The sequence below is a fragment of the Pristiophorus japonicus genome, chromosome 8, assembly GCF_044704955.1.
Source record: "Pristiophorus japonicus isolate sPriJap1 chromosome 8, sPriJap1.hap1, whole genome shotgun sequence".
Classification (NCBI taxonomy): Eukaryota; Metazoa; Chordata; class Chondrichthyes; family Pristiophoridae; genus Pristiophorus; species Pristiophorus japonicus.
Window position 1 is genome coordinate 85,838,553 of NC_091984.1, and position 22,590 is coordinate 85,861,142.

Below are 22,590 nucleotides of genomic sequence, written 5' to 3' on the forward strand. Positions count from 1 at the left end.
TAATTTCTTGTTGGATGCTGTCCCCAACCTCACTACTACTGTTTAGTGGCCTGTACACAACTCCCACTAGCGTTTTCTGCCCTTTGCTATTCCGCAGCTCCACCCATACAGATTCCACATCATAGAGGACACTAAAAACATCCCAATAGTGGATAATCAAAGGGCTATAGGAGAGAGGAACTTAATACAATCACTATCACTAAAGAAGTATTACTCGGTAAAATAATGGGACTAAAGGCGGACAAGTCCCCTGGACCTGATGGCTTACATCTTAGGGTCTTGAAAGAAATGGCTGCGGAGATGGCGGATGCATTAGTTGTGCTCTACCAAAATTTCCTGGATTCTGGAGAGGTCCCAGAGGATCGGAAAACCGCAAATGTAACACCTCTATTTAAAAAAGGAGGCAGACAGAAAGCAGGAAACTATAGACCAGTTAGCCCAACATCTCTCGTTAAGAAAATGCTGGAGTCCATTATTAAGGAAGTAGAAGTGGGACACTTGGAAAAGCATAATTCAATCAAGCAGAGTCAGTATGGTTTTATGAAAGGGAAATCATGTTTGACAAATTTGCTGGAGTACTTTGAGGATGTAATGAGCAGGGTGGATAAGGGGGAACCAGTGGATGTGGTGTATTTGGATTTCCAGAAGGCATTCGATAAGGTGCCACATAAAAGGTTACTGCACGAGATAAAAGTTCACGGGGTTGAGGGTAATAGATTAGCATGGATAGAGGATTGGCTAACTAATGGAAAACAGAGAGTCAGGATAAATGGGTTATTTTCCAAACAGTAACTAGTGGGATGCCGCAGGGATTGGTGCTGGGGCCTCAACTATTTACAATCTATTAATGACTTGGATGAAGGGAATGTAATGTAGCCAAATTTGCTGATGATACAAAGATGGGTAGGAAAGCAAAATGTGAGGAGGACACAAAACATCTGCAAAGTGATGTAGACAGGCTAAGTGAGTGGACAAAAATTTGGCAGATGGAGTATAATGTGGGAAAATGTGAGGTTATCCACTTTGGCAGAAAAAATAGAAAAGGAAATTATAATTTAAATGGAGAAAAATTGCAAAGTGCTGCAGTACAGAGGGACCTTGGGGTCCTGTGCATGAAACACAAAAAGTTAGTATGCAGGTACAGCAAGTAATCAGAAGGCAAATGGAATGTTGGCCTTTATTGCAAGGGGGATGGAGTATAAAAGCAGAGAAGTCCTGCTACAACTGTACAGGGTATTGGTGAGGCCTCACCTGGAGTACCTCTAACAGTTTTGGTCTTGCATTGGAGGCTGTTCAGAGAAGATTCACTAGGTTGATTCCGGAGATGAGGGGGTTGACTTATGAAGATAGGTTGGGTAGGTTGGGCCTATACTCATTGGAGTTCAGAAGAATGATAGGTGATCTTATTTAAACTTCTAAGATAATGAGGGGGCTCGACAAGGTGGATGCAGAGAGGATATTTCCACTCATAGGGGAAACTAAAACTAGGGGACATAGTCTCAGAATAAGGGGCTGCCCATTTAAAACTGAGATGAGGAGGAATTTCTTCTCTGAGGGTTGTAAATCTATGGAATTCCCTGCCTCAGAGAGCTGTGGAGGCTTGGTCATTGAATATATTTACGGCGGAGATAGATTTTTGAGCAATAAGGGAATAATGGGTTTTGGGGAGCGGGCAGGGAAGTGGAGCTGAATCCATGATCAGATCAGCCATGATCTTATTAAATGGTGGAGCAGGCTCGAGGGGCCATGTGGCCTACTCCTGCTCCTATTTCTTATGTTCTTAGGATGGGAATTTTAAAAATTACTTTAGTCAAGATAAATTATATTCTTAATCTACATGTTGCCCGTGAGTATAACAACAGCAATGACTTGCAGTTATACAGCGCTTTTAACATAGTAAACGTCCCAAGGTTCTTCACAGGAGTGTAATCAGACAAAAAAAAAGACATCCATTGGTAACCTTTCCTGTTTGGTCAAGGACAAACAAGCCAAAGCTTGAGCTAGTCATGTCAAGGACACACCTGGGTCATTCTTACAAACTTTGGCAATCAATTAGCTGAAACACTGACCTTTTTTAGCCAATCAAATAGCACATTTTTCATTGTTGCTGTTATCTCCACAATGGACAGTGCGGACAAAGAGCCCAAAGAATCAATACAAGTAACTTATTTGAAACTTTATAAAAATGGGAAAAAGTTAGAATTGAGCACAGAGTAGATTTTCTGACTCCTTGCCCTTGGTGAAGTACATGGCCCGCTGTGAGCACAGATTGGAAAATCGCATGTGTTCTGTCCATGATTTTCCAGTCTGTGCTTGTGGCAAGCTAGGTGCTTCATCGTGGTTTTGGAAAACCTAGAATTATACTTTAGTTAATAATAGTAAAATTAAAGTTTAAAAAAGGAAGTAGAGAGAATAGGATAAAAAACGATTTCAGAGTAAACAAAATTGTAATTTGAGTTTACTTTTTGTCATATAGGATTAATATTACAATAGCTTTATTACTGCATTATTCAGAGAGTATATGGATATTCCCAATATTTGAACTAAAAACAGAAAATATTGGAAGCATAAAGCAGGTCAATCAGCATCTGTAAAGAGTAAAGAATAGATTATCCTTGGCCCCCCTCCTATTTTTCTCCAACATGCTGCCCCTTGGTGACATCAGCTGAATACGCAGGGGGTGAAGTTGCCCCTTTTTATAGCCCCATTCGCACCTCTGGGGGCCTTAACAGGGCACAATGGCGTTTTTGGCCAGGGAGGGGGGGCGCTACCGAGTCACGGGAAATTGTCTCCAAGGTTTGTGGGCGCTGTCCCGGCAGCGCCGCACCCCGCGATTAGTGCCCTGTGCCGGCACCCAACCAGCGACCCCCTCATCACCCTGCGTCGACCCCTTAACGCCCCGAAATTCCCGTGGGTCGATAAGCTGGCGGACATCTGTTGCCAGGGCACCCCTTAAAGGGGAGGCCTTTAGCGCCCCGGGCCGCCATTTTTATTTGTCAGTTGACTCTTCAGTCGGCCCGACAATGGTGGCTCTCGTGTCGACCGGGCCGCCATCATGCAGCCCTGCACTCGGTTTTGGCTGCTGGCTCGGTCGATCGCGTCCCTGGTGGTCAAGTGGTGGTCAGTGCAGCGTCCCTCCCATTTAATGGAAGGGGAAGAGCGTTGTAGCGCGTCAGCATTATGTGGAGCATCTGCCAAGCGCTGGACTACTCCGCGTGGCGCTGAACTCCACGCCGTCCTACTGCCCCGGGAGCACCCCTCAAAGGAAGCGGAACGCCGGAGATAGTGCTCCGCTTCCTTTGAGGGATGCACGGCCTAATTCCGCATTGGGGGCGGGAAGTCCCGGCCCTGGAAGGTTACCGCCACCAATCGGGGCGAAGGGCAATTTCTAGCCCACAGTGTCAGTTTTCACATATACGCTGAGGACATCCAGCTTTACCTCATCTCCACCTCTTTTGACCCCTCCACTGTCCTTAAATTGTCACACTGCTTATCCGACATCCAGTACTGGGTGAGCAGAAATCTCCTCCAACTAAACATTGGAAATACTGAAGTCATAGTCTTCGGTCCCCGCCACAAACTCCATTGCCTAGCCATCGACTCCAGCCCTCTCCCTAGCATCTGTCTGAGGCTGAACCACACTGTTTGCAGCCTTGGTGTCATATTTGACCACGAAATGAGCTTCTGATCACAAATCGGCACCATCACTAAGACCGTCTATTTCCACCTCTGGAACATCGCCTCAGCTCATCTGCCGCTGAAACCCTCATCTATGCCTTTGTTACCTCTAGACTTGACTGTTCCAACGCTCTCCCGGCTGGCTTCCCACGTTCTAACCTACGGAAACTTGAGGTCATCTAAAACTCTGCTGCCTGTGTTCTAACGCGCACCAAAACCCATTTACGCATCACCCGTGTGCTCGCTGACCTTCACTGGCTCCCGGTTAAGTGACGTCTTGAATTTAAAATTCTCAAGGTTATTTTCAAATTCCTCCATGGCCCAGCCCTTCCCTATCTCTGTAACCTTCTCCAGCCACACAATCCTCCAAGATATCTATCTTCTCTAATTCCGGCCTCATGAGCATCCCGATTTTAATTGCTCCACCATAGGTGGCCGTGCCTTCAGCTGCCAAGGCCTACCTCTGGAATTCCCTCCCTAAACCTCTCCGCCTCTCTACCTCTCTTTCCTCCTTTAAGATGCTTCTTAAAACCTACCTCTTTGACCACACTTTTGGTCATCTGCCCTAATATCTAACGTGGCTTGGTGTAAAATGTTGTTTTCTAACGCTCCTGTGAAGCGCCTTGGGACGTTTTACTGTGCTAAAGGTGCTATATAAATACAAGTTGTTGTTGTTGTTGTTACAGTTCTTTTGGTGTGTACTCTTCATCAGACTGAAGGCTAAGCGATAAACAGGCATTTTAGTAAGGTAAGAAAAATAGAGATATAAGACGGGTGGAAGAACTGAAAGATACCAAATCACAAAGAATTAGTTAATGTGTTAAATGGCCTGCAAACTCTTTAATAGAAAATGGGTAGTATAAAAGATCATTAGTGACAAAATGCTAATGTATTGAAATGACAAAGGCATGTGCAAATAATAGCAGGTGAAAAGACACAGGAGAGGCCCATATACAAAAGCAGGAGAAATAAAAATCAAATCCTTCACTGAATTCTACACCATATAATCTTCTTGTAATATACTGTGTGGTACCTTGTCAAAAGCTTTCCTATACTTTAAGATCTTAATGGTCTCCTTGATGACCAATCTTGCAGAGGCATGTGCCTCATTGTAGCAATCCTCTGCTGCTACTCTTAGTAGGATCGTTCGGACGAGCTTTGTTACTCGCAAGCAATCTGTTGACGTGATTTTCTTCCCTGAAGAAGTGAAGGAGGGCTAAATTCTGAACGATGAATGCCTTGTAATAATTTCTCATGTTGGCATATAGGATCCTTTGAATGCTGTCACATACAATCTGTACATTCAGGAAGTAGAAGCCTTTCTTACGGAGGTCGTTGAGGGGGTTTGCTGTAAGAGTTCGCAAAGCAACATGGGGTGCCATTAATTTCCCCCTGGACTTTGGGAAAGCCAGCAACCTAATAAAATTGGATGGCTCTATTTCACTGCTACCTTGCTGTGATGCCAAAGATGATGAGTTCCCCAGTCTCCTGTAATGTGTGTCAGTCACCTGATGAATGTACGCCTGTACTGCAGCTTGGCCGAAATTACCAAGATCCACAATGGCTGCCTGAAATGCGCCTCTCTTAGCTGATCCTGTCCACAGCTGCACCTAAAAGTTCTCAGTCTAACGTACCATAATTGCGTTGCGACCATAAAAGCAGGAGATTTGGAATGCAATTAGGACACTTGTCATAAAGTGCAAGGATCGATTTTGAGGTGGTACTTTCTGCCACCAAAAATTATTTGTCCTGATTATATGCTGAAATTGTGCCGGAAACAGCATAGAAATTCTAGGCTCAAGTATTATTTTCATTAATGTACTAAATTTCTTACCCAGCAGTTCAACTTCCCTGGGAGTGCCCTGATTATGCATTTGTGTAAAACTAGTGTGATAACTACCATGTTAATATTATGCACAGAGGAAATTCAGCACCTGATAGTTTACCTGCAGTCTTTTAACCACACTGCTGTTTTCCACATTGGGAAATTCTTCATGAACCCAGCCAGGTAAAAACATCTTGCACATTGTTTTAATTCTAAGAAAGAAAACAAATCATTTGAATAGAAACAGAAAGCATTAATAAAAATAATTTGAATTGTACTTCTTTTCAACAATCATTTACTGATTGGTGTGACCTAAATTGCATTGTAATAACGTAGGAATGAGAAAAAGCTATTTCGCTTATCCCGCTTTCTCCATCATTCAGTTTTCTATCTGAAATCTCAAAAACCCTTTTTGAATATTGAAACAGCATCTTCTGCAGTAGGTGATTGTCGATTCCATAACCCAACAAGAAATAGAGAAGTTTAGATTGTGGCTTCTTTAGCTCATGATCATGTTCTTTCATTTTCATCTGTTATCTCTTTCAGCCTCACAACCCCACGAGATGTCTGCGCTCCTCAAATTCTGCCCTCTTGCACATCCCTGATTATAATTGCTCAACCATCGGTGGCCGTGCCTTCAGCTGCCTGGGCCCTAAGCTCTTGAACTCCCTCCCTTAACCTCTCTGCCTCGCTACCTCCCTTTCCTCCTTTAAGACGTTCACTAGGTTGATTCGGGGGATGAGGGGGTTGTCTTATGAGGAAAGGTTGAGTAGGTTGGGTCTCTACTCATTGAAATTCAGAAGAATGAGAGGTGATCTTATCGAGACTGAAAAGATTATGAGGGGGCTTGACAGGGTGGATGCAGAGAGGATGTTTCCACTGATGGGAGAGACTAGAACTAGAGGACATGATCTTAGAATAAGGGGCCGCCCATTTAAAACAGAGATGAGGAGAAATTTCTTCTCTCAGAGGGTTGTGAATCTGTGGAATTCGCTGCCTCAGAGAGCTGTGGAAGCCGGGACATTGAATAAATTTAAGACAGAAATAGACGGTTTCTTAATCGATAAGGGGTATTCAACATTCAGGAAGGATAGAATAAAAGGAAAAGGAGGTGGGGTAGCATTGCTGGTTAAGGAGGAGATTAAGGCAATAGTTAGGAAGGACATTAGCTTGGATGATGTGGAATCTATATGGGTAGAGCTACAGAACACCAAAGGGCAAAAAACGTTAGTGGGAGTTGTGTACAGACCTCCAAACAGTAGTAGTGATGTTCGGGAGGGCATCAAACAGGAAATTAGGGGTGCATGCAATAAAGGTGCAGCAGTTATAATGGGTGACTTTAATATGCACATAGATTGGGCTAACCAAACTGGAAACAATACGGTGGAGGAGGATTTCCTGGAGTGCATAAGGGATGGTTTTTTAAACCAATATGTCGAGGAACCAACTAGGGGGGAGGCCATCTTAGACTGGGTGTTATGTAATGAGAGAGGATTAATTAGCAATCTCATTGTGCGAGGCCCCTTGGGGAAGAGTGACCATAATATGGTGGAATTCTGCATTAGGATGGAGAATGAAACAGTTAATTCAGAGACCACGGTCCAGAACTTCAAGAAGGCTAACTTTGAAGGTATGAGGCGTGAATTGGCTGGGATGGATTGGCGAATGATACTTAAGGGGTTGACTGTGGATGGGCAATGGCAGACATTTAGAGACCGCATGGATGAACTACAACAATTGTACATTCCTGTCTGGCATAAAAATAAAAAAGGGAAGGTGGCTCAACCGTGGCTGAGGGAAATCAGGGATAGTATTAAAGCCAAGGAAGTGGCATACAAATTGGCCAGAAATAGCAGCGAACCTGGGGACTGGGAGAAATTTAGAACTCAGCAGAGGAAGACAAAGGGTTTGATTAGGGCAGGGAAAATGGAGTATGAGAAGAAGCTTGCAGGGAACATTAAGACGGATTGCAAAACTTTCTATAGATATGTAAAGAGAAAAAGGTTAGTAAAGACAAACGTAGGTCCCCTGCAGTCAGAATCAGGGGAAGTCATAACGGGGAACAAAGAAATGGCGGACCAATTGAACAAGTACTTTGGTTCGGTATTCACGAAGGAGGACACAAACAACCTTCCGGTTAGAAAAGGGGTCGGGGGGTCTAGTAAGGAGGAGGAACTGAGGGAAATCCTTATTAGCCGGGAAATTGTGTTGGGGAAATTGATGGGATTGAAGGCCGATAAATCCCCAGGGCCTGATGGACTGCATCCCAGAGTACTTAAGGAGGTGGCCTTGGAAATAGTGGATGCATTGACAGTCATTTTCCAACATTCCATTGACTCTGGATCAGTTCCTATAGAGTGGAGGGTAGCCAATGTAACCCCACTTTTTAAAAAAGGAGGGAGAGAGAAAACAGGGAATTATAGACCGGTCAGCCTGACATCGGTAGTGGGTAAAATGATGGAATCAATTATTAAGGATGTCATAGCAGTGCATTTGGAAAGAGGTGACATGATAGGTCCAAGTCAGCATGGATTTGTGAAAGGGAAATCATGCTTGACAAATCTTCTGGAATTTTTTGAGGATGTTTCCAGTAGAGTGGACAAGGGAGAACCAGTTGATGTGGTATATTTGGACTTTCAGAAGGCGTTTGACAAGGTCCCACACAAGAGATTGATGTGCAAAGTTAGAGCACATGGGATTGGGGGTAGTGTGCTGACATGGATTGAGAACTGGTTGTCAGACAGGAAGTAAAGAGTAGGAGTAAATGGGTACTTTTCAGAATGGCAGGCAGTGACTAGTGGGGTACCGCAAGGTTCTGTGCTGGGGCCCCAGCTGTTTACACTGTACATTAATGATTTAGATGAGGGGATTAAATGTAGTATCTCCAAATTTGCGGATGACACTAAGTTGGGTGGCAGTGTGAGCTGCGAGGAGGATGCTGTGAGGCTGCAGAGCGACTTGGATAAGTTAGGTGAGTGGGCAAATGCATGGCAGATGAAGTATAATGTGGATAAATGTGAGGTTATCCACTTTGGTGGTAAAAACAGAGAGACAGACTATTATCTGAATGGTGACAGATTAGGAAAAGGGGAGGTGCAAAGAGACCTGGGTGTCGTGGTACATCAGTCATTGAAGGTTGGCATGCAGGTGCAGCAAGCGGTTAAGAAAGCAAATGGCATGTTGGCCTTCATAGCAAGGGGATTTGAGTACAGGGGCAGGGAGGTGTTGCTACAGTTGTACAGGGCATTGGTGAGGCCACACCTGGAGTATTGTGTACAGTTTTGGTCTCCTAACCTGAGGAAGGACATTCTTGCTATTGAGGGAGTGCAGCGAAGGTTCACCAGACTGATTCCTGGGATGGCGGGACTGACCTATCAAGAAAGACTGGATCAACTGGGCTTGTATTCACTGGAGTTCAGAAGAATGAGAGGGGACCTCATAGAAACATTTAAAATTCTGACGGGGTTAGACAGGTTAGATGCAGGAAGAATGTTCCCAATGTTGGGGAAGTCCAGAACCAGAGGTCACAGTCTAAGGATAAGGGGTAAGCCATTTAGGACCGAGATGCGGAGGAACTTCTTCACCCAGAGAGTGGTGAACCTGTGGAATTCTCTACCACAGAAAGTTGTTGAGGCCAATTCACTAAATATATTCAAAAAGGAGTTAGATGAGGTCCTTACTACTAGGGGGATCAAGGAGTATGGCGAGAAAGCAGGAATGGGGTACTGAAGTTGAATGTTCAGCCATGAACTCATTGAATGGTGGTGCAGGCTAGAAGGGCCGAATGGCCTACTCCTGCACCTATTTTCTATGTTTCTATAAGGGGATAAGGGGTTATGAGGAGTGGGCAGGGAAGTGGACCTGAGTCCATGATCAGATCAGCCATGATCTTATTGAATGGCGGAGCAGGCTTGAGGGGCCGTATGGTCTACTCCTGCTCCTATTTCTTATGTTCTTATTAAAACCTACCTCTTTAACCAAGCTTTTGGTCATCTGCGATAATTTCTTCTTATATGGCTCAGTGTCTTATAGCACTGCTGTGAAGCACCTTGGGATGTTTTACTACGTTAAAAGCGCTATATAAATAAAAGTTGTTGTTGTTGCACTGGTTGTGCACAAAATATCGCTCTACATCCAGAGTATTGATTGCTATTTAAAAAGTTTGATTATATTGCTCTCTAATTTTCTTTTTTGTTTCTTCAATGAGAATGGATTTGGCTTCCTTTGCCTATCTATGCCTTATCATGACCTCTGTGGAGGCGCAAGCGTTGCCCAGGTAATTGTAGGAGGTTTCTTTTTTATATATGTTATCATTCCCTCATTTCTGTCCCCCTCCTCCCCTGGAAAGCATTGACTCATGTTGGGGTACAGCTGCCCCCTATTTCCTCACACAAATTGGTCATTCTTTAGTTATAAACCTAGACAGTTCGTGTTGACATACTAGTCAACAATACATGGCATTGCCACGGAGCTTGAAACTGCCTTCATCTGATTTGCCACCAAGATAATAGATATTCTCTGCTTGGGCAGAAGCCTGATGTAACTTCAGTGGGGTGAGCCACTAACCCCAGCCAATTTTCAGGGTCAGCCTCCTTTAAATAATTTGGATGGGCTTCTATAGGATTCCTGCTTGCATCGAGGAGTTCGTCTCTGGATAGGGTAAGGAGGGAAATTGCTGCACATGTCGGTCTCCAGGACCACTGAAGGAAAAATAATTATTGCTGGCAGAGGACGGATAATTGATTATCCTATGATTGATTACATTCCCTTAGGGAGAATTAAATTTTAAATTTTAAATCCCCCCTTCACCCTCTTCAGGAACTCTATACACCAGAAACACTCTTGCATTCTTAGCCTCCAGTGTTGCTATGGCGCTAATGACAAGAAGTACTTTGTATGATATTTTCCATCATTAATGAGTCAATCGAATATACCTTGCTATATTTGGGGGCAGGTATTCAATGCCTGCTGTCATTTTTGGCAGGAACTCCTGGAAGTGGTGGTCAGTCCAAATCTCTGCCTTGTCCACTCCAGATCTACCTGCCAATGGGTGGAAAATCAGCCCTACACTATCGAGATTCAAACATGCAAAATAACTATTTGGTCAATTTACTGGAAGGATGCTGTAGAACCATACCATGGTATGAATTATCACCTTCAGGCAAGTAAGCAACAAACTGAGAAAATTTGAGGTGAAATTAATTTTAAATGGGAGTAAGATCAGTGCAGATTTTGTAGAGTAGTTATAATGATATCGCTATTGTCATGTATCCTACATGGCTGCTGTTGGTACTATCACAAGGTGTGCCACCAGAGAGCACAGCAGTGGGAGACTTGTAGGTTACCTGTACAGGTGTGCCTGGCCTAGTATAAAAGGCAGGCCACCAGGTGTGATCCTCACTCTGGAGTTAACAAATAAAGGACTAAGGTCATTACAGTTCAAGTACAACACGTTGCCTTGTGGAGTCATTATTAGAGCATCCAAGGACATAACAATTGGCGACGAGATTATGGACTTTTCACGCGAAAATGGCTACCCTTGGTATGTTGCAGCTGTTCGCTGATGGTGATGATTGGGACACCTTTGTGGAGATGCTCGACCATTTCTTCACAGCCAACGACCTGACAGGAGACGACCCGGCCACACTGGGCTGGCAAGCACAGAACTATCCTGCAAACCAGTTGTGGGCCCACCGTCTATGGCCTCGTCAGGGACTTGCTGGCACCAGCGAAGACAACGACCAAGACGTACAAGGAGCTCATAACACTGATCCATGAGCAACTCAAGCCCAAGGAGAGCATCCTCACAGCCAGACACTGGTTCTACACTCACCAACGGCCCGAAGGCCAGGAAGTCACAAAATACGCTGCAGACCTCAGGAGGCTGGCGGCACCATGTGATTTCGGTGACCACCTCAACGAAGCGCTGCGGGACATTTTTGTCATTGGAATCGGCCATGAGGGCCTTCTTCATAAGCTACTGTCAGTGGATACCACAGTCACACTGCAGGAGGCCATCTCTGTGAGCCAGGCATTCATGACCTCAATCTGCGGCTCTCGGCAGATGACTCGCCCTCAGGACTTAAACCCGCCAGGTACTGTGCACCAAGTGGCACCTTTTAGAAGCTAGACTGTAGAACGCGAACCCTCTCAGGGAAGAGGGAACAGGCAGAGTCCCTTAACACAGAGTCCGCTGACGGGGGCTAATCGAGTAGCTCCATGCTGGCGTGGAGGGAATCACAGGGCTCACCAGTGCTGCTTTAATGACTATGTATGCAAAGGCTGCAGCACAAAGGGTCACCTCCAGTGAATGTGTAAGAGAAATATGACTCACTGTATTGATGAAGAGTCTGTAGATGGCCATGAATCCAGCGCGGACTATGAAATGATAGGGAGAGAGGCAGCTCAGCCCCACGATGAGGTATATGGCATGTTTACCTGCACCACCGAGTGTTCCCCGTTGAGGATGGAAGTCGAGATAGATGGCGTTCCAGTCTTCATGGAAGTGGACACGGGTGCGAGCCAGTCAGTAATGAATCAAGAAGCCTTTGAGAAGCTATGGGACAATCAAGCTGAATGACCCAAGTTGGTCCTGGTTCAGGCAAAGCTGCACACTTACACCGATGTAAATGTAAAGATACTTCATGATGGCGCGGTGCACAAGTTACCTCTGTGGATTGTTGCAGGTGATGGACCAACGCTACTCGGAAGAAGGGGGATGGAGAAAATCCATTGGAAGTTGGAAGACTTCACCCCTTCAGCGATCGACGTCCTCTGCGTTCGGAGGCACAGCAAGCCCTCACTTGAGGGCAGACCCGGCACCAGAGAGCAGACCAGCACAGCGCCTGAGGCACAGATCACTCAGCACAACTGCGTGGAGATGATCCAGCTGAGACAACCCGAACGCACTTTCCAGGCTCCAGTGACAGGACTCCGGAGGAAGAAAATCTTCGGAGGAAGCAAAGGCGACTTCCCCGCTTTGGTGGCAGAACCCGGGGAGAAGAGGAGCACAGCAGTCGACGTCGTGGATGGAGGAAAGATGGCGCCCAAACCACGAGGTGATGCGCTGAAGAAAAAGATGGCCACAGCCAGACCACGAGGTGCAGCGCTGATGGAGCAACATGTGGCACCAAACGGAGAAGAGGATTGGGGTAAAGAAAGCAAGGCTCTCTTAAAGGAGGCCTGCAGCCCACCACAATTAAAGGGACAGTTCCACACACTCAAGCAATGTAATAGCAACTGTAAGTCAGAGATAAAATGTGTAACTGATGATCAGAGTTGTGTACATGCGATAAGCAAGGAAAAGTCGCGCGATCATGTAAAATGTGTAATTAATGATCAGAATTTTGTACATGCAACCAGCGAAGAAAAGTCGCACGATCGCAATTGGAGCTACAGAGTATTCACAATAAGTAATGAAAAGTTGTGCGATGTAGGATTTCAACTGCACGCAGCCAATGCAGCAGGCAGACACCCATCGGGAGCATACAGGTCCAGTGAGCTACCCAATGCTGTAGCCTGCGTCCCTGGGACCAGAGTTATGCACCATGGAGTGTGGCCACAAGCAGCCAATACACACGAGTTGCAGAGCAAGCGATCTCAGGAGGGCAACGGCACCGGTATCGATACCCTGCCTCTGATCGGCTCCACCTATCAGGCACCCGATGGCACCAACCGCCACGAGCCTGAAAAAGCAAAATGTGCTAAGGCGCAGCCCCCAGACCCCATCGCCACCAAGGCCATACCCGGAAACGAAGGATCACCCACTACAGTCCTCCCAAAGGGGACCGGGACCAGCCAGGATCCCAAACCAAACAACGTCCAGGCTAGCGAGTCAGCAGTTCCCTGTGCACTGCTAGACAACAGCCCCTCAGGGAGTAGCAGTGACCCAGTGTGCGAAGAAAGAACAAGGAGGTCACAGGCATCTATGAACCTGCCCGGCACTAGGAACCATGGCAACAGCCCCAAGAGCAGGCAACTTGAGCCAACTGGGTTCCCATTGCCAGCACTGGGCACCGCGTCACCACCAGACTGCCTGGACGCCATTCAGCAGTTCTGGAACTAGTTTGGCCTTACGCACTGGTCACCGATCCCCAGTACGCATCGATAATGTATCTCACCAATCTAACATACCGGTCTCACAACTGAACCACAAATGAATGAAAACTTGTTTTTCTGAACTTCAATGTATATGAACACACTGAGCCTCCGGCACAACCTACATGTGGGAGGGGGAGGTTGGAGTGGTCAGGGACACACACAAAGAGCAATCACCAGCGCTCTACTGCACCAGCAGCTGGCCGACAACCATGATGTGCAAGAATTCTTCATTGCAGTCAAGGCCACCTACGGGCAAACGCCCAAAGCCCCACCCCACTGCTGGCCAAGAACGGGGAAACACTCATCAAGGACACCGAGGCAGTCAGGGCCCGCTGGAAGGAGCACTTCGAAGATCTCCTCAATCGAGACTCTGCCTTTGACTTGAGTGTTCTCGACTCCATCCCGCAGCATGCTACCCGCCACCACCTCAGTAAGACCCCAACACTACACGAGGCAGAAAAAGCCAGAAGACAGCTCAAAAACAACAAGGCTATGGGTGTGGACAGAATCCCTGCTGAGGCATTGAAGCATGGCAGAGAGGCACTGCTGGCACGAATACACGACTTCATCTCTATCATCTGGAGGGAGGAGAGCATGCGGTAAATCTCAGAGATGCAGTAATCGTGACCATTTTTAAAAAAGGGGACAAGTCTGACTGCGGCAACTACAGAGGGATCTCCCTGCTATCAGCCATTGGGAAAGTCGTCACTAGAGTCCTCCTCAACCGTCTTCTCCCTGAGGCCGAGGAGCTCCTCCCGGAGTCACAGTGCGGATTTCATCCCCTACGGGGCACACTGGACATGATTTTTGCAGCGCGACAGCTACAGGAAAAATGCAGGGAACAGCACCAGCCCTTATACATGGCCTTCTTCGACCTTACAAAGGCCTTTGACACTGTCAACTGCGAGGGTCTATGGAGTGTCCTTCTCCATTTCAGATGCCCCCAAAAGTTCGTCATCATCTTCCACCTGCTCCACGACGATATGCAGGCTGTGATCCTTAACAACGGATCCATCACAGACCCAATTAAAGTCCGGACCGGGGTCAAACAGGGCTGCTTCATCGCCCCAACCCTCTTCTCAATCTTTCTTGCCACCATGCTCCACCTCACAGTCAACCAGCTCCCCGCTGGAGTGGAACTAAACTACAGAATTAGTGGGAACCCTGTTCAACCTGCGCCGTTTCCAGGCCAGGTCCAAAACCACCCCAACCTCTGTCGTCGAGCTACAGTACGTGGACAACGCCTGCGTCTGCGCACATACAGAAGCTGAACTCCAGGACATAGTCGGAGTATTTACTGAGGCGTACGAAAGCATGGGCCTTATGCTAAACATCCGTGAGACAAAGGTCCTCCACCAGCCTGTCCTCACCACACAGCAATGTCCCCCAGTCATCAAGATCCACGGTGCGGCCCTGGACACTGTGGACCACTTCCCATATCTCGGGAGCCTCCTGTCAACAAGAGCAGGCATCGACGACGACATCCAACACCATCTCCAGTGCGCCAGTGCAGTCTTCGGTCGCCTGAGGAAAAGAGTGTTTGAAGACCAGGCCCTCCAAACTGCCACCAAGCTCATGGTCTACAGGGCTGTAGTAATATCTGCCCTCCTGTATGGCTCAGAGACATGGATCATGTACAGTAGACACCTCAAGTTGCTGGAGAAATATCACCAAGATGTCTCTGCAAGATCCTACAAATCCCCTGGGAGGACAGGTGCACCAACATCAGCGTCCTCATCCAGGCTAACATCCCCAGCATTGAAGCACTGACCACACTCAATCAGCTCCGCTGGGCAGGCCATATAGTCTGCATGCCAGACACGAGACTCCCAAAGCAAGCGCTCTACTCGGAGCTCCTTCATGGCAAACAAGCCAAAGGTGAGCAGCGGAAACGCTACAAGGACACGCTCAAAGCCTCCCTGATAAAGTGCAACTTCCCCACTGACACCTGGCAGTCCCTGGTCCAATACCGCCCTAAGTGGAGGAAAGGCATCCGAGATGGCTCTGAGCACCTCGAGTCTCAACGCCGAGAGCATGCAGAAATCAAGAGTAGACAGCGGAAAGAGAGTGCGGCAAACCAGTCCCACCCTCCCCGTCCCTCAACGACTATCTGTCCCATCTGTGACAGAGTCTGTGGCTCTCGTATTGGACTGTTCAGCCACCAAAGAACTCACTTCAGGAGTGGAAGCAAGTCTTCCTCGATTCCAAGGGACTGCCTATGACTGCACCAACCACTCACCCAAGATTGAAACGAACCACCAAGGGTCAACCAGATAGAGCTAAGCCCAGAGCACAGTCAATGCAGAGGCAATTTGCACTAAAGGCTTGGGGGAGAGTAATGTCATGTATCCTACATGGCTACTGTTTGTACTATCACATGGTGTGCCACCAGATGGCACAGTAGTGGGAGACTTGTAGGTTACCTGTACAGGTGTGCCTGGCCTAGTATAAACATAGAAACATAGAAACATAGGCCCCAAGTTTCCACACGCGGCAAAACAGGCGCCCCTCCGAGCTGGGCGCCCATTTTTCGCGCCGAAAACGGCACCTGAAAAAAACGCGCTATTCTTGAGCGCTTTGCAGCTCGATGTCAGCTTAGCGCGGCGCCCAGGGGGCGGAGCCTACCACTCGCGCCGATTTTGTAAGTAGGAGGGGGCGGGTACCATTTAAATGAGTTTTTTTCGTGCCAGCAACCCTGCGCGTGCGCGTTGGAGCGTTCACGCACGCGCAGTGTGAAGGAAACATTGGCACTCGTCCATTTTTGTAGTTCATTGTAGCTGTTTAATTTTTAACATTTTTTAATAAAACCACATTGCCCTTCCATGATCAGCACTGAGGCTTCTTGCAGCAGTGAGAAGGCTGCAGGAAGCCTCAGAAGTTTATACAGCCGTTTCCCGATGGCCTCCCCCCCCACTGCCGTCGGGAATGGCTGCCTCAACTTCTGAGGCTTCCTGCAGCCTTATCACTGCCTCCTCCCCCCCGCCTGCCGTCGAGAACGGCTGCCTCAACTTGTGAGGCTTCCTGCAGCCTTCTCCCTGCCTGAAGCACTTTCACACAGGTAGGAACATGGTTTATTTAATCATTTCTTTGCTTATAAATTTTTATTCAGGTTGGAATTATTTGTATAATATTTGTATAAGTATAACTAAGGATTTATTGTAGAATGTAATGACTTCCCTTCCCCCCCCCCCCACCCCCCCACCTCGTTCCGGACGCCTAATTTGTAACCTGCGCCTGATTTTTTTAATGTGAAGACAAGGTTTTTTCAGGCCTACAAAAATCTTCACTTGCTCCATTCTAAGTTAGTTTGGAGTACGTTTTCACTGTGGAAACTTTCAAATCAGGGGTCAGTGCCTGGACACGCCCCCTTTTGAAAAAAAAATTCTGTTCCAAAGTGAAACTGTTCTACATGACTAGAACTGCAGAAAACTTAAATGTGGAGAATTGCGATTTCTAAGATACTCCGTTCTCCACCAGTTGCTCCTAAAAATCAGGAGCAAATCATGTGGAAACTTGGGGCCATAGAAAATAGATGCAGGAGTAGGCCGTTCGGCCCTTCAAGCCTGCACTACCATTCAATGAGATCATGGCTGATCATTCCTTCAGTACCCCTTTCCTGCTTTCTCTCCATACCCCTTGATCCCCTTAGCCGTAAGGGCCATATCTGACTCCCTCTTGAATATATCCAATGAACTGGCATCAACAACTCTCTGCGGCAGGGAATTCCACAGGTTAACAACTTTCTGAGTGAAGAAGTTTCTCCTCATCTCAGTCCTAAATGGCCTGCCCCTTATCCTAAGACTATGTCCCCTGGTTCTGGACTTCGCCAACATCGGGAACATTCTTCCCGCATCTAACCTGTCCAGTCCCGTCAAAACCTTATATGTTTCTATGAGATCCCCTCTCATCCTTCTAAACTCCAGTGTATAAAGGCCCAGTTGATCCAGTCTCTCCTCATCTGTCAGTCCAGCCATCCCTGGAATCAGTCTGGTGAACCTTCGCTGCACTCCCTCAATAGCAAGAACATCCTTCCTCAGATTAGGAGACCTTAACTGAACACAATATTCCAGGTGAGGCCTCACCAAGGCCCTGTACAACTGCAGTAAGACTTCCCTGCTCCTATACTCAAATCCCCTAGCTATGAAGGCCAACATACCATTTGTCTCCTTCACCGCCTGCTGTACCTGCATGCCAACTTTCAATGACTGATGTACCATGACATCCAGGTCTCGCTGCACCTCCCCTCTTCCTAATCTGCCGCCATTCAGATAATATTCTGCCTTTATGTTTTTGCCCCCAAAGTGGATAATCTCACATTTATCCACATTATACTGCATCTGCCATGTATTTGCCCACTTGCCTAACCTGTCCAAGTCACCCTGCAGCCTCTTAGCATCCTCCTCACCGCTCACACTGCCACCCAGTTTAGTGTCATCTGCAAACTTGGAGATATTACACTCAATTCCATCATCTAAATCATTAATGTATATTGTAAAGAGCTGGGTTCCCAGCACTGAGCCCTGCGGCACCCCACTAGTCACTGCCTGCCATTCTGAAAAGGACCCGATAATCCCGACTCTCTGCTTCCTGTCTGCTGACCAGTTCTCTATCCAAGTCAGTACATTACCCCCAAAACCATGTGCTTTGATTTTGCATATCAATCTCTGTGTGGGACCTTTGTCAAAAGCCTTTTGAAAGTCCAAATACACCACATCCACTGGTTCTCCCTTGTCCACTCTACTAGTTACATCTTCAAAAAATTCCAGAAGATTTGTCAAGCATGATTTCCTGTTCATAAATCCATGCTGACTTGGGCCAATCCTGTCACTGCTTTCCAAATGCGCTGTTATTTCATCTTTAATGATTGATTCCAACATTTTCCCCACTACTGATGTCAGGCTAACCGGTCTATAATTACCCGTTTACTCTCTCCCTCCTTTTTTAAAAAGTGGTGTTACATTAGCTACCCTTCAGTCCATAGGAACTGATCCAGAGTCGATAGACTGTTGGAAAATGATCACCAATGCATCCACTATTTCTAGGGCCATTTCCTTAAGTACTCTGGGATGTAGACTATCAGGCCCCAGGGATTTATCGGCCTTCAATCCCATCAATTTCCCCAACACAATTTCCTGCCTAATAAGGATATCCTTCAGTTCCTCCTTCTCATTAGATCCTCGGTCCCCTAGTATATCCGATAGGTTATTTGTGTCTTCCTTCGTGAAGACAGAACCAAAGTATTTGTTCAATTGGTCTGCCATTTCTTTGTTCCCCATTATAAATTCACCTGAATCCAACTGCAAGGGACCTACGTTTGAATTCACTAATCTTTTTGTCTTCACATATCTATAGAAGCTTTTGCAGTCAGTTTTTATGTTCCCGGCAAGCTTCCTCTTGTACTCTATATTCCCCCTCCTAATTAAACCCTTTGTCCTCCTCTGCTGAATTCTAAATTTCTCCCAGTCCTCAGGTTTGTTGCTTTTTCTGGCTAATTTATATGCCTCTTCCTTGGATTTAACACTATCCTTAATTTCCCTTGTTAGCCACGGTTGAGCCATCTTCCCCGTTTTATTTTTACTCCAGAAGGGATGTACAATTGTTGAAGTTCATCCATATGATCTTTAAAGGTTTGCCATTGCCTATCCACCGTCAACCCTTTAAGTATAATTTGCCAGTCTATTCTAGCCAATTCACGCCTCATACCATCGAAGTTATCTTTCCTTAAGTTTAGGACCCTAGTTTCTGAATTAACTGTGTCACTCTCCATCTTAATAAAGAATTCTACCATATTATGGTCACTCTTCCTCAAGGGGCCTCGCACAACAAGATTGCTAATTAGTCCCTTCTCATTACACATCACCCAGTCTAGGATGGCCAGCTCTCTGGTTGGTTCCTCGACATATTGGTCTCGAAAACCATCCCTAATACACTCCAGGAAATCCTCCTCCACCGCATTGCAACCAGTTAGGTTAGCCCAAACAATATGTAGATTAAAGTCGCCCATGATTACTGCCGTACCTTTATTGCACACATCCCTTATTTCTTGTTTGATGCTGTCCCCAACCTCACTACTACTGTTTGGTGGTCTGTACACAATTCCCACTAGCATTTTCTGCCCTTTGGTATTCCGTAGCTCCACCCATACCGATTCCACATCATCCAAGCTAATATCCTTCCTTACAATTGCATTAATTTCCTCTTTAACCAGCAACGCCACTCCGCCTCCTTTTCCTTTCCATCTATCCTTCCTAAATGCTAAATACCCCTGGATGTTGAGTTCCCAGCCTTGGTCACCCTGGTGCCATGTCTCCGTGATGCCAATCACATCATATCCGTTAACTGCTATCTGCACAGTTAATTCGTCCACCTTATTCCGAATACTCCTCGCATTGAGGCACAGAGCCTTCAGGCTTATCTTTTTAACACACTTTGCCCCTTTAGAATTTTGCTGTAATGTGGCCCTTTTTGTTTTTTGCCTTGGGTTTCTCTGCCTCCACTTTTACTGTTCTCCTTTCTATCTTTTGCTTCTGACTCCATTTTATTTCCCTCTGTCTCCCTGCATAGGTTCCCATCCCCCTGCCATATTAGTTTAACTCCTCCCCAACAGCACTAGCAAACACTCTCCCTAGGACATTGGTTCCGGTCCTGCCCAGGTGCAGACCGTCCAGTTTGTACTGGTCCCGCCTCCCCCAGAACCGGTTCCAATGCCCCAGGAATTTGAATCCCTCCCTTTTGCACCACTGCTCAAGCCACATATTCATCTGAGCTATCCTGCAATTCCTACTCTGACTAGCATGTGGCACTGGTAGCAATCCTGAGATTATTAGTTTTGAGGTCCTACTTTTTAATTTAACTCCTAGCTCCCTAAATTCGTCTCGTAGGACCTCATCCTGTTTTTTTACCTATATCGTTGGTACCTATATGCACCATGACAATTGGCTGTTCACCCTCCTTTTTCAGAATGTCCTGCACCCGCTCTGAGACATCCTTGACCCTTGCACCAGGGAGTCAACATATCATCCTGGAGTCTCGGTTGCGGCCGCAGAAACGCCTATCTATTCCCATTACAATTGAATCCCCTATCACTATCGCTCTCCCACTATTTTTCCTGCCCTCCTGTGCAGCAGAGCCAGCCATGGTGCCATGAAAGGCAGGCCACCAGGCGTGACCCTCATTCTGGAGTTAACAAATAAAGGACTAAGGTCACTACAGTTCAAATACAACACATTGCCTCAGTGAGTCATTATTCGAGCATCCAAGGACATAACAGCTATAAATAACCTTTCTTTACAATGTCTGTTTTTGATAGTAACATTAGCCTCACGAAATGCATATGGTCATGAAAGTGAGGGACGTTGGTGTTAGAAAATGGAACCTTCCCCATGTCTGGTACTCACTGTCAACATCAAGCGCCCTCATGTCAGAGATAGTACAGGTAGGTCCAATGCAAAGTTCCCTCTATAACATTGCTCTAACAATGCACCAATATTCCAACCTCACCATTGGAAGAGCAATCCATACTGCACAGGGTGACACTTTCCATGTCCTGCAGCAGCCATCTTGTGTAGAATATGTGTAGTAAATGTGTAGTATGTATAGATAGGGTTATTAAAGGCATTTCAGCCATGAATTTTAATTTAGCCAACCATCCAAGCACAACAATGCAATGTTCCAGGACTGTACTGCACTGCACTGGCCTGTGAAGACATTTTCTCTGGTGTTAATTCAGTAAAATTGTTAGATGCTGGCCTGTTATCTCTGGGGACAGCTTCAAATCAACTCATACTGATGGGTTGAAAGGCTTCTTTGTCTGTTCTCTGTAATCTTATGTCTTATGTGGAGTGAGGTAGATGCAGAGAGGATGTTTCTCCCCGTGGGAGAATCTAGAACTAGCGGGCATAGTTTAAGAATAAGGGGCCGCCTTTTTAGAACTGAGATGAGGAGGAATTTCTTCTCTCAGAGAATCTGTGGAATTCTATGCCTCAGAGAGCTGTGGAGGCTGGGTCATTGAATATAGTTAAGGTGGAGATAGACAGATTTTTGAATGATAAGAGAGTCAAGGATTTTGGGGAGCGGGCAGAGGAGTGGAACTGAGCCCAAGATCAGATCAACTGTGATCTTATTAAATGGCGGATTAGGCTCAAAGGGCTGAATGGCTATTCCGACTCCTATTTCTTATGTTCTTATGTTCTTATAGTCGAGATAAAAAGGAAAAAGAAATCAAGAACGCTGGAAGTCTGAAATAAAACAGCCATTCAGTTAGTGTTCGAAAGAGAAAGAAAGGTTAGTGATTCAGGTGAAGCGCTTCATTAGAGGTGATCCTAAATCTAACGGGCAATCTCACTCAGACGTGTGATGTGAGAGCTGGGCACTATGGATGTTCTGAGGCTCAGAGTAAAAGGAACTTTATTTTGAATCTAGCCACCAGTGAGTGCTTGATGCAGACACGGAGTGCCTGAAATAGGGAAAGTTTCCATTTCTAACTATTAACATCTCTCACCTTGAGGAGGGAAAGGTTCACCAAAAAATAAGCCCAGAACTGTTAACTCTCATTGTTGCTATGTCTCTTCTTGAATTTCCTGTTTCCTGTTGAACTTCCTGTTCCCAGAAGGAGTGCTTTCTGCATACCAATAGGGCAACCCACAACAAACAAACAGAAAGATTAAAGATGGCACATTTCATTATTCTGGGTTTTAAAGAATTGTAGTGGTGTTCGGTGAAAGACAGAAAAACAGTTGTAGAATAGACTAAGTTAGGTATCAGGAATAATCAAACACTGACTTAATTCTATAATATAATTTGTAACCAAAGGCATCTGTTGCACATTTCAAATTTTTTAGGGGTATACTTCCTCCTTAGCTTGAAAACAAGAATTTTTTTCCAGTTACAATACTACATATTATTTTCAGTTACAATATTACATAGTTCAATACTGTGTACGCTCTAGTTACTGCTGATGATTGGTGTTTGAATTTTTGGGGAGATTT

At 46.1% G+C, this 22,590-nt stretch overlaps 1 protein-coding gene across 1 annotated transcript in view; it reads right to left on the reverse strand.

Moving 5' to 3' along the window:
- The window catches only part of LOC139268115 (interleukin-12 receptor subunit beta-2-like), a 186,658-nt gene that overhangs the window by 37,270 nt on the left and 126,798 nt on the right, over nt 1-22,590 (reverse strand). Inside the window, exon 15 of the mRNA XM_070886134.1 lies at nt 5,625-5,715. Within this exon, the coding sequence (XP_070742235.1) occupies nt 5,625-5,715 (91 nt within the window). The remainder of the gene's footprint in view (nt 1-5,624; nt 5,716-22,590) is intronic.